This window comes from Silurus meridionalis, chromosome 24, assembly GCF_014805685.1.
Source record: "Silurus meridionalis isolate SWU-2019-XX chromosome 24, ASM1480568v1, whole genome shotgun sequence".
Classification (NCBI taxonomy): Eukaryota; Metazoa; Chordata; class Actinopteri; order Siluriformes; family Siluridae; genus Silurus; species Silurus meridionalis.
In genome coordinates, this window is record NC_060907.1 from 13,710,271 (window position 1) to 13,723,798 (window position 13,528).

At 38.7% G+C, this 13,528-nt stretch overlaps 1 protein-coding gene across 3 annotated transcripts in view; it reads left to right on the forward strand.

Moving 5' to 3' along the window:
* Positions 1-13,528, forward strand: part of LOC124377886 (rho GTPase-activating protein 6) — a 146,435-nt gene that overhangs the window by 66,056 nt on the left and 66,851 nt on the right. The window contains exon 1 of one of the 3 annotated variants that reach the window (XM_046837235.1): positions 12,487-12,965. The exons of the other annotated variants lie outside the window; for them this stretch is intronic. Within the exon in view, the coding sequence (XP_046693191.1) occupies positions 12,924-12,965 (42 nt within the window). The 5' untranslated portion in view covers positions 12,487-12,923. Of the gene's footprint in view, positions 1-12,486; positions 12,966-13,528 lie in introns of those variants that run through there. 3 annotated transcript variants of the gene reach the window in all.

Consider the following 13,528-nt stretch of genomic DNA (forward strand, 5'->3'; position numbering starts at 1 on the left):
CACTCTGCCCTTTAATCTCTTATTAGAGATTAAAACGGCAACTCCTCTAAAATCTCCAGATTCAAACGAAGCAGAGAAAATGTATTTGAACCCCATTCGATTGCATTTATTATGCTCTGTTACATTGACATGGGTCTCTTGAAGCAATGCGATCTCTATTTTCTTTAAGTTAAGTCAGAATCTTCCTTTTTTCACAGGATTAAGTAAACCGTTTACATTATATGATGCTATCTTTATAGAACTACTCATTTTCATCCTCAAACTAGCAGCCGTCGATTAGCGTCCCCTTCTGAATTAGCAATGAACATGAACTTAACAAAGAATAACCAGAACTAAATTGGAGTAAAATCAAGACTTCTACGTAAGGGGGTCACAACATAATGACCCTGAAATGAGCAATGATGACAAATATGCTCCATGGGATATGCTTGCAGTGCACTGAGGGTCCATGTACTTAAAGACAAATCATCCTGGAAATTGTTCGTCTTTCCTTTCTGCACAATTTACACTTAAAATAATATATTTTTTCGAATTGGGAAAGGGAACTTAAAATAAAAAAATGATAAGATGACAATAAAAGTGCCTCAGAGAAGAGCATCAGAGTATCTTCATCAACATCAATTTAATCCCATTAAAAGGATATTTCTATATACTCACTAATCGTCTGTTTGTAAACGTTTAAAAACTTCAAAGTTTGTCTTTATAAGATGGGTGTGCGCGAGCAGGTGCACTGGATTTCTTGCCGATCTTTCGCCAGGTCAGAAGCTGAACGTGCTCAATCAGTGAGGAGGTTAAGGTGAGTATCAGTCGTTGCCTCTTACGCGGAGTTGTAGAGAACACCTTTAACCTGGCCATGAATCGCGTATGAAATTTGATGCTGTGTTCCCTCAGCGCCTTTTTAGCTTCTTGATAGCTCTTTTTTGGTACGCAATATATCCTGATGTTTAACCATCTGGCTCGACCCTTCTTGTTATTTAGCCTGGCTTTAATTTGTACCGTTAGCCGTAGCATCTCTTCCAGCACTTCTGCCGTGTTTTGAATTCGGTTCTTCATCTATTCTATTTGTAGCCTCTTCGATTCTTTTATTAGATTTGTTCAGTTCTTTTATTACATCCTGTAATAAAAAAGTTGCTTGTGGCTGTTTTGTCAAAAGTCCCTAATCTCATTGAGAATCTTCACCAGGCTAATGCTCTTCCCCGTGTTCTCCATCGTCGCTCGCGATAATTATTTCCAGTATGTTTGAGTTGTTTTCATCGTCTTTTGAATTATTTTTTTTGTGGTCTTTTTTCTATAGTTGCTCCTTCCGTAACTTTGTCAACACTTAAATGTTGTTAATATCTAGATCTGGGGCACTGACTAATTATGCGGCCATTCTCGGAAAGACGTAGACCGGAAGTCCAGGGCTGGTTTCTGATCAAATACCAACACAGTCACACGGCATTTCGTGATTTAGTCACAAACTTTAATCTATTGATTCGTTTTTATGGACACGATTTTCCTTATTTTTTCGTGTCACTCGGCACAACTGCCCTGGAAATATGGGTAAGGGTTAAGGTTATACTGTAATAAATGTGTGTCTCTAATTAACGCAGTCTCATTAATTAACCGGGGAGTATATATTTACAGTATTTCGACTGGAAGAAACCACGGACGATGGTTTATAGTAGCGAGTAGCTTACCGCATATAAAGCAATAAAAACAAGGATAAAATATCCTGCTTAAAGTTTAAGTGATGGTGCTTAAAGATTAAAAAGTCTATAAAATAAATCAATAAAAATAATAAATAATAAAATATAAATAATAAATAAAAAAGTGATGGTGCTTGAAGATTAAAAAATCAATAAAATAAATAATGAAAATAAGAATAATAAATAATAAAATATAAATAATCAATAAAAAAAGTGATGGTGCTTGAAGATTAAAAAATAAATAAAATAAATAATGAAAATACAAATAATAAATAATAAAATATAAATAATCAATAAAAATAAAGTGATGGTGCTTGAAGATTACAAAAAAAACAATAACAAACAATGAAAAAAAAACAATAAAATAAAATAAAAAACAATACCGCGTCGCTGGCATACAGTGGCAAAAATACTTCCTATTGAAATACATAACATAGAAATTCGGCCCTAGTGACAAGAAAAAAGAGGAAAATCTGTCTATGTACAGGAACCAATAGATTACATTTCGTGACTATATCACAAAAATGCAGTTAGACTGGTCTGAAAATACATATTCAAGTGTTTGAGATTCCATTGCTTTGGAAATACAATGTAAAGGAACAATAAAAGTGTGCGACCTTGCCCAATTATTTATTCCTGACTAAAAAAAGGAATGGCATGGGTCTGAACACTGTAAACACTCCAGTGTAAACACTCAGTGTGTGTGTGTGTGTGTGTGAGAGACTGAGAAAGAGAAAGCGAGAGAGATTGAGAGAGAGAAATTCTGGCATGCCGTAAAACGTTTTTGTTTAAGACATACCTCCTCCCACTGACCTTTTTTAATTCCCCCTCTAGCCATTAGAAAGCATCGGGTTGCCTTGGGCATCTCTAACATGGCCCATGCGATTTTTATGCCATTATTTGTTTTTTCATTTTTCTTTCTTAAGAGTTGACACTGTTGTGATGTGATATTGGCGCATCATTAAGTCAGTTTTCACTCTTGTAAAGATATACTGTAATTACTATAACTATATAGTGCACCCATATATAAGCCGCACCCACTGAATTGTACAAATATTTTTATTTTTAACATAAATAAGCCGCACCTGTCTAATATCCACAACCTGTCTACACTAATGTACTTTACACAGGCTTTAACGAAAGACACGTTACACACGGTGTAATGGGTAAAATATTTGCGCTTCCTGCCTGTTTGACTAACCCGTAACGCTGCTACCAAGAATAATAAAAAAGCACGAGTTTTGGAAATCTGTCTGTGCTTATATGATTTCTGTTGTAACTGGAGTTAGCGAGCTCTCCCTTCACCCAGACTCAACGCGTTACAACGGCTTGTATCTAAACAGTAGCCGACCAAGTAAGTCATTGTTCACTGTCTTCCTCCTTCCTTTCACAACTATTTCTCTCAGGAGTTTATCTTTTGGCATCGTCGTGCGTTTAAAAATCACCCGATGGAAGTTTTTTCTCCCAAAGCCGTGCAGCTCAGAACACAGGTGAGGTGCGTTTTTTTTGTTTCCGTTAGGAAATTTCATTGGTCTAATTTTATGGGGTTCAGTTTTTTGGCTTGAAGTTTGTGAAACCGGGAAAAAACCCAGGAAAAATTCATTAATTAGCCGCTTCGTTGTTTAAGCCGCGGGGTTCAAAACGTGGGAAAAAAGTAGCGGCTTATAGTCCGAAAAATACGGTACATTGTCTACCCCACTATCACATCCATATGTCCTTATTGAACATCTCATTCCAGTATTAATTCCACTTTTTTGCTCTTTTAATACCTTAATACCAATATTCTGGGAATTCATTTCAATAGATTTTTAGCTATCAGGATTTGTGTTGTGCATTCAGCCACAAGAATATGTGAGAACATTAGAGAGAATGCATGTCTGGGGTGCAGTCCAAAGGTGTTGAGGTCGCGGATGTGTGCAGGACATTCACGTTATTCTTCCACTTTCATTAACCATGTGTTCATGGGGCTCGCTGTGTGCACGTTGTCGTATTAGAACAGGATTAGGCTTCATTCAGGGAAGGTAAACTGTAAAGCAAAACCATACAAAGATTTTCTCTAGTGTTGAGCACATCCACTTTTGTTACAGTTTGAAGAAGAATCACATATAGAAGTGCTGGTCAGGTGTCCGTATACTTTTGGCCATATTGCATACTCTTTATTTCACTGTTGGTTGCTGAATAATTCATGATAGTTCCTGAATAACATGCTTTAATATGAATGAGTGAATAGAAGCATAGGGTACGATAACTAGACAAAATTAGCAATTCTTTATTTCCTAATGATTTGCATGACACAGGGTGTGATTTGTGCTTAAATCTTTTCTGGGAAAATTTATTCATAATTAAATTCTAATAAAATCTAATCATACTGCCCACATTAATACGAACTTATGTAAACTGCTTTGATAAGTTCTGGGCTAAAATTTCAGCAAAAAAACCCTGCAATTGTTCCGAGTGATTTATCCAGTAAAAACTACTGATTATATAAATACAGTACTTTTACAGTAGGATTTCATGTGTTTTATTATAAAAGAGTTGAACTATAATGTAATTAAACCCTGCTTTAAAAAAATATTGAAAAATTCATATGTCAGATTAGGCATTCTTGCTTACTATTCAAATAAATTGTAAAGGATCTAAACGTTCAATCTTCATTAGCGACGGTGGATAAATATTATTGCCATGGCAGCAGAGTGCGGCTTGTGAAATAGATTCGTGGGTGGCATAGTAACAGGCGGTCTCCACTTCAGGCCAGTCACGACAGATTTTTACAGAAAAAGCACCATACAGTGATCTTCAAGGTCTCATTAAGCATCCCATATCAAGCAGTGTTCATTGCAGACTCAAGTTTAAAGTGGACTGAAAGAGTACAAATTGATGGTGACTGAACAATAGCCAATTTCATGCTTAAATTCTGTCTGTCTGTCTGTCTGTCTGTCTGTCTGTCTGTCTGTCTGTCTGTCTGTCTGTCTGTCTGTCTTTGGACATACAATACCAAAATGACCCCAGAAACAATGAATTCCAGCACCTTTCACCTCTATGTTTAACTTAATTACAGCAAAATTATACATGTATGTTCAATGTACAGTATGCGCCAAAATATACAGTACTGAAACTCGCGCATCTCGAACGCGCATGTGCGTTTGTCGGCGGGGCAGAGCTCCACAAGCATTTCTTCCCAGTAGTGAAAAGAAAGTTGTGTTGTGCTGTTGTCTTTCGACAGAGAAAAAAGTATTTATAGTTTTTATTAATGTATTATTTTATAGCACAATTTCCGCTCATGTGGAAGTGGTCGTGATCGTGCCTCCACACGAATAGGCCGTGGTATCGACAGGCTGGGGCGACCAGCCGTGCCGCTCGAGAATCTCTAGCCATGCTGCAGGAAAACTTTCCAGGACGAATTATTTCACTATGTATTGACTTCCTATACCGGTCCTGTTCCTCGATCTTAGACCACCTGATGCCTACTAGTGAGGATTGTTAAAGTAAAGTGTTCAATTGAGAAGATCCGCCAAGAACTGTGCCTACATTATCGTCTCCTTTGCAGGAGTCTGCAGCAACCTCTGTTCTGGGATCTGTTTGAGTATCTGCATGAACGATATGAACACTGTCTACAGAGAGACGATGCACACTTCGAACACTTACATTACGCATACTGTGGTAAATCAACACGCTAATAGTGTGTGTTAATTTCTTTCAGGAGAAATAAACTCACAGATGACAAGGTAATATTCTTCTTCTTTTCATTTTAGTACTGTTTATTTTGGTGCATACTATATTTATTGTTTGTCCATTCCTTTCCAATTATCCTATCCTATCCTATCCTATCCCATCCCATTGTATCCTACCCTATCCCATTCCATCCTATCCTACCCCATCCTATTCTATCCTATCCTATCCTATCCTTTCCAATTGTATCCCATCCTATCCTATCCCATCCTATCCCATTGTATCCTATCCTACCCTATCCTATCCTATCCTATCCCATTGTATCCTATCCTATCCTATCCTATCCTATCCTATCCTATCCTATCCTATCCTATCCTATCCTATCATATCCTATTCTATCCCATCCTATCCCATTGTATCCTATAATATCCTATCCTATTCTATCCTATCCTACCGTATCCCATTCCATCCTATCCTGTCCTGTCCTATCCTATCCTATCCTATCCTATCCTATCCTATCCTATCCTATCCTATCCTATCCAATCCCATCCTATCCAATTGTATCCAATTTTATCCCATTGTATCGTATCGTATCCTATCCTATCCTATCCTATCCTATCCTATCCTAACCTATCCTATCCTATCCCATCCCATCCCATCCCATTGTATCCTACCCTATCCCATTCCATCCTATCCTATCCTATCCTATCCTATCCTATCCTATCCTATCCTATCCGACTCCGTTTCATTTAGTTCTCTCCACTTCAATTCCATTCCTTTCCCAACAAGAGTCTATAGAAAATCAATGTGGCATTAGTCTGAAAAAGGATCACATATACGGATTGGATGGTCAGGTGACCACAAAATATTGGCCATATGTATTGTAAACAGTTTGTTATTAGGTTCAAAGCATGTATAAGCAGGATTGTTAAAATAATATTTTTAAGAGAACACACTACATAAAAATCAAGCAAAACAATCAGATTTGTTCATTTGTAACAGCATGAATTCATTTGTAGACAATGTTACAGAGGGTAAGTGTTAAACATTCTGGTGAGTTCCCATAAACAGCGCTGACGTTTACAATAAACACACCACATGCTTTAAACTAAGGGGCGCAAAGATGGCATTTTTCGATGGGTTGGGGATGAGGAAGGTGCAAATTCAGTGGTGAGATCATATCTGAAACTTTGTTAGTTTTACTGGAGGCTAACAGTTACACCGGTAGCCAGTCAGAATAAAGCTAACACCGTTAAAGAAACAAAGCAGTGCTATTGGGGGAAAAAGAGGAATGAATTATATGTTTTGTTTGATTTAAACCTCTATGTGATGAGGTGAAATGCTTCTTAGTCAGATGGATTTAAAGTGATCAATATACTTATTTGGTTAAGTATTTGCAAATGGATAATAATTCCCTTGACTAAGGGTTAGGATTTGTGGCTAGTTTCGTATCTTATGTAATAGGTAGAATTATTGCAGTATGAAATATTTTAATATTAAATCAGTTTAGTCTGTAGATTTTTTTGGTTTAGAATTGGGCTACCACTTTTCAGCCAATAAATATGCAATTTGCAATTTAAACAACATGCATATTTATTACATTTTTTCTTCACTGTCGAAGAGCTTGGAAGCTACTGTACATTTTTCGGAGCACAGGTTTGTGAATTCCAGCTCGTCTGGGTTATGAGTTGCTGATTTCTGCACATTTGTAGCCTTGTCCTCAGCTGAGTAACACAGAATATTCATTCATTATAGTTTTATCATTGTGGAGGATATCAGTTGTTTGCTAATGGATCCTGAAGTGCAAAGCTGTTTGGGACAAGTGACCTTCCTAAGCCATTTTATGAACACAAAATATATATACCGTGCTCAGTAACCACTTTTAAATAATGTCACCTACAATTAAAAATATGACACTGGGTTGTGGAGGTTTACCCCTGATATACGAAATGTCTTCCAAATGTTATTACAGCACCAGCTGTTTTCGTCAAACCCACATGTTCGACTTTCTGTACTCTGGAAAATATATTGTGGTGAATAAAATATTAAAGATCCCATAAGGACTACAATTTAAAACCATGTGTTTGAATAAGCCATCTGTTAAGCAATAAATCAGTGTGTCTTGAACAAATGCGGCCTCCATTTAAAGAACAGAAACTCGAGCTCTATTCATTTACAGACATTCCTTGTTTTGAGCCATTCGGATTTTGCGATCGTTGTTGTCCCGATTCTGTTTACATACATGTGCACATAAACACTCTTGACTCTTTCCGTTTTTCTTCTTCTTCTGCTAAGCAGTGTAGAACAGTCTGATCGCCTCAGCCTTAAGGATGTCAGGTTTGGGCCGTGCAATAAAATCCCACTTTCCCCCTTTCACCCACCAAGAAGTGGCTGAGAGCACATTCCCCAGTGCTGAGATCACTCACTGGCCATTCTCTTTCCTTACTGCACTTACATGCATATATATATATTATAGATTTGTCTTTGTTTCCTTTAATCTTGTTGGAGCTTAAAGTGCCTGAGAGGGAGCACAGACAGAGAAAAACAGATTTGGGCAAGGCTTTATGTTCTTGTTTCTTGTCTGTTTTGGCTGGCGTTGATTATTCACAGCTAGGCTGTGGCTGTGGTATCGCAGGAAACGCTTAGCTCATAGAAATGAAGGAACGCCATCCACTTGGTGGAAGACGGAATGGAATGAACTAATTTACAAGCGCGATCCAGATCAAAGATGGCGTTTAGAAAGCCGACTGAAGGAAACGGCCGAGCGGACCAGGATGAACCAGAACGCTAACCTTTACAATGTGCTCCACATGATCCGATTTGGAAAGAGTGAAGATCAGCTGATGCAACAATATACAGTTACATAAAGATTCAACGTATTGAATTCAACTCGTTTAAAACCCTTTTTGAAACGTTATTCCGGCTATAATTGAAATGACAGGTTTTTATTTAAGCGATATTACACGAGCAAGAGCGATCCTATTCTGTACAACAGCATAATTGTGAGTATGACATGGCTTTTTTATATCAGTTCAATAAACAAGAAATTAATAGACTTTTTTTTCTTTTGCTCAGTCAATGAAAATAGTTCCCAAAGTGAGCATGTTGAAATGCAAACGCTGACAAGCTATGTGCTTATGGGGCTTAAATGTGGAATTTGATGTTTCAGAAAGAAACACCATTTGCTGTTCTAATAATCTGCTTGTGGAGATTTGTGCTCGTTTGGCCACAAAGGGCATTAGTAAAGTAAGATATGTAAGGTGTAAGGTGATGAGGTCTTAGGGGCAGTCAACATTTTGGTTCATCCCAAAGGTGTTTAACAGGATCAATAGCAGACCACTCAAGATCTTCCAATCCAACCCAGGTAAAGTTTATCTTCACGGAGTTGGCTTGTGCAGAGTGCCATGTGAAACACGTTTGGGTCTCCTGGTTCAAGTGAAAGGACATCCATAGACATCCTATACAGTGTGCCTCCAAATTTTTGGTAACGAACCACATGTAGCTGGAAAAGTGGTGTCAATAGTTTTGTCTATATCATGTGTATATTGTATATGAAGCTGTAGCTGAATTACAAAAAGTTTAAATGAATTTCTTTTTATTCCACATCCTAAAATGGAAACTAATTATTAATAGCTGCAGGTTGTTGGTACGCAACACCAAGAAGACGATAATTACTCACTAAATAAAAAGTTTCCAAAACTCCTGGGTAAAGCCTGTAACATTCCTGCTCTGCCCAAACATTTGCACACATTTTCTCCTTCATAATCTACAGCGAATATTCTTCATCACTGCTGGTAAGCGGCTGAGATAAGTGGCTCTACTGTGAAGCGGCACATCTGGCGCGCTGGAAAGTTCCTTCTCGACTGTATATACACAAGCCAGGAGCAGAGGGCTTTTGTGTCAGCTACGGTCAGAGCTCCATTTTAGGAGACGGCGGCCCCCTCCTTTCACGCTAGCATACAACCCGGTCCATTCCTTATACACGTAAAAACAAATATGGAAATTAGCACAATAGAGGAAATACTGTAGCTGCTATGTACTTGGAGGCTGATTTCTTACTCGGCCCTACAGTATAATATGAATTGGGGTTAAACGTTCGTCTAACACATAGACTGACAATGAGGTATTGTACATTTCCAGACTTAAATGTTGTGTAATGCCGTGATATCCATCATGTTTTGTTTGATCAGCCAGGAGCATTGGGAAACATCTCAGATCGCCCTAGTTGTCAAGATTCGAGCAGGTCTACAGTCCCAGTGTTTTTATGTGCAGCTACGTTGTTAAATGGGGAAAAAAACGTTTCCATTTTAAATTGAACATCATTAAAATGATGAAATCTTCTTCCTCATGCCATCTCAGGGAGTTTTTCCTTACAACAGTCATCACTGGCTTGTTCATTAGGGACTCATTATTTCAACAAACTTCATACATTCTTTTATTCATTTATTAATAAATGTATCTGTGCAAAGCTGCTTTGAGACCACGCCCATTGTTAAAAGTGGATTGAAAATCAATAAAAAATATAAAAAATTTGTATGCTGTATATTTCTATACTTTAAATTATTATTAGTATTCCTCGATAGTCTTTAAACGTGCGTTAAACCTGCACGTGCCACCCTAAAGCAGAGAGCGAATGTTTAGTATTAACTTGCATACACACGAACCTGTAAACTCTGTAAACTCAGAGGAGGGGTTTTTATTAGAAGCCTTGTTGTTCTTTTCTCTCCCTCTCTTTGCCCGTAACGCTGTCCAGATTGCAAAACCCTCTGGGAGAGATTATCAATCGATCAATAAAAGAGCGACCTTTCAAAACCTTTCGGTTTCCAAATGCAAGCAGAAATTCAAATTTTTAGGACTCGACAGAAATCGTGCAATTAAAAAACTTTTCCGACTGGAATTCCCGAAATTCATGCCATGTCCCTAATTTCAACCGAAAAAGGAGACACTACTTACAAATTTGTTCGTAAAACTAATTGAGACATTGCAAATAAGTTCTTCGACTTTAAGTTCAAAAAGTTGCAGAAAAAAGTTTTACCAATACAAATATCTCGCATATATAATAAGCCGTTTTTTTATAAACACTGCAGGATTTTTCGAGTAACGGAAGTTGAAGTTAGTACATTTCCTCTCCTTCGATCTCTTACTTTATCTTTCTCACACACTCATCCACACACAAACACTGTTTATGTTCCCCCCTCACACCTCCCCACCCTTGTGTTCTATTTAAGGAACTCTGAAAAAAACATTTCGTCAACACCCTGTAGTGAAATTAACGAAAAAGTGCCATTTCTCAAGATCGCGGTCAATAACAACGTTCCTGATGCCAGTGTGTGTGCGTCAAAGGAAAAATCCACCATGGAAGACTTGCATATTCATGTTTATATACAACATGTGACCTTTTTTTTTATTGGCGTTTTATTTATTTTGTGATAAAATTCCGAGTTTACAAGATGAGTCAGCGCATAAAACCGCGCAGATAAAAAAAGCTTCAGTTTACGTTCACATCAACCATCAGATTGAAAGTAGATCATGGCATGGATGCTGGTACCAGACGAGAGTATTTCAGAAACTTTTGATCTCCCGGAAATTTCACACACAACGAAGGTTGCACAGAACGTGTCTCGGAAAAAAAGGAACATGTCTTGTGTGTGAGGGGTCTGCAGGCCTTGTCGACGAGAAACATCAGAGGTGAGAGAATACAATAGGAGCATCCCGTAAGCACGATTTTCCACTGTGGGAATCTCAGAATGCACAAAACATTGGATCCTGAGGTGGATAGTTCTACAACAGCCCTCATCAAGCTTCCACTTGGGTCAGACGTGAGCAGAAATCGGAGGCTGTAAAGGGCACCGACTCACCCAAACTAGGACTGGGACGATTATTAGGCGGGCGCATATGACGCAACAAACCGTGCGTGTACGTACTGTGAATATACAAACGTCTGTTTAGTCGCAAAGACAAGTGGCAAAAATGAATGTTGTAAGTTCAGATTTCTTTGCGCATTCGCTAAGCTGAATAGCCAGTCGACGCCGTCTGACTACAGCCAGCGGTGTGAGACTTTCTTTCGGCTTCTCCCATCAGGGGTCGCCACAGCGGATTATACGCATGTTCTATTTTGGCACGTTTTTACGCTGGATGCCCTTCCTAACGCAACCCTCCCCATTTATCCGGGCTTGGGACCGGCACTAAGAGTGCACTGGCTTGTGCAACCCTAATGGCTGGGGTTGGATCCCTGACCAGGATCGAAGCCGGACCGCAGCAGTGAGAGCGTCGGATCCTAACCACTATAACACCAGGGAACACACCGGAAAAACTATAGCCGACCGACGCTCAAACCCCCCCCGACATTGCCGACCGTCAGTTCGGTGTGTGTCCCAGGGCTTTAAGTTTTTTCATCCTTCGTTCTTAATCTAGCCTCATATATTTTATTGGTTAAATATGATGCTACATTTGGATTAAGAATGTGAGGAACCTTTTCGGGACTGTATTGTTAGCGAGCTGTATTTTAGGCTACAGGTTTAGGCACTGGGATTAAAACATGCTAACGCTGAATGGAGAGCCTTGTGTTGTTCAATAGATGTTTCATTTCAGAATGTTCTATACCATGTCTTATTAATTAAGAGTTAGATTTTATGAGATGAAGAGATTTTTCGGATTGTCCATGATAGCCTTGCTCTGAGACGTGTTTCTGCTCACCATGTTTGTAACGAGCAATTATATAAGTTGTTGGATCATTCATTGGAGTTCCAGCCCACAGAACTATTGACCAATCAGTGTTTTTTTTTTTCACCAACGTTAGACACAGTTCTTCGTGAAAATCCATGAGATCACACCTTTTCTTTACACCGAGTGTAACCCCAAGCTCTTGACATGTATCTGCATGATCTTATGGATTATACCTCTGTCATATTTGTAGAGCAAGCGTTCCTATTGAATTGGATGGAGAGGAACCCTAGGATTAGAAAAAGGATAGTTATTACGTTTTCTTTTGTATGGAATGGAAAAACCTTACCAGCTCAACATCAGGTTTAACTGTGTTTGTGTGTGTGTGTGTGTGTGTGTGTGTGTGTGTGTGAGAGAGAGAGAGAGAGAGAGAGAGAGAGAGAGAGAGAATGTTTCCTTGACTCCCTTGTGTAATGAGCTCCGCCTATAGTGCTTCCTCTGCATCTGAGGAACTTCAGCTGTGCATCTGAGGAACTTCAGCTCAAGCACAAGACTCAATACAGGTCGCAAAACAGAAACAGAGCATCGCTGTATCTTTTTTCCCCCATTTTTTTTTTTGGAAATTGAAATAAAACCACAATGGATGAGCGACTCCAACCTCGCTTCTGCACTCAGTCGGTTCCTTGACGTGCGCGTTTCCAGGCTTTGACGCACCTGAGCGTTTATTAGAAGCTCGTTTATATATTTTTGTTTCCATCTGCAACTGATGCCAAATCCTCCATCGTCTTCTCTTATCTACACCGGAGTTTTCTGCAACTGATTTATTCTTATTATCATTACTATATATTTTTTCATTTATTGTTTTATTTTTCTTCCTCGACTCTTCTATGTGGATTTTCAGACATGGGGGACTCGGTTTTTGTCGACCGGCGCATCTCGTATCTCGTGAGTATTTCTCTATTGCTGTCTGGCCAATGCACTCGGCACGCGCGTGTCCTCGCAACTCGCGCGTGCGTTACGTGCCTTTTAACCGGAACAAACTCTCATTCGGTCCTTCAAAAGAGCTCGTGTTCTATGTTTTCCCACTTTAAAGCTCCCAATTGACATACCTAAATATGCCTCTATTGATACTTTTAAAACGTGATATAATATTAATAATAATAAAGCATATTTTATGGACAGTTAGGTGCATTGTCGAAGTGGGGCGCGCGCGCTTTTCAAGCAAAGAGTGTGCTGTGGTGCTGCACTATGACACGCGTTTCCTGGGAGGAAATAGGTTTCTGGTATGTCACACAACTTCTGGAGTGAAAAAACACGTGAAAATACAGACAATGTTTTATATTTGAGTTGGCACCAAATAATATCTACCACTTTTTCCTAAAAAAAAAAAAAGTTCAAGTTGCACTTGATCCTAATATGTGATCAAGTGTAGATTTAAAGCTTCTCAAGTGTAAAAAAATAAAAATAAAGAAGGAAGTTTAAGTTGCATTTCATCACAGTTTTGCTAT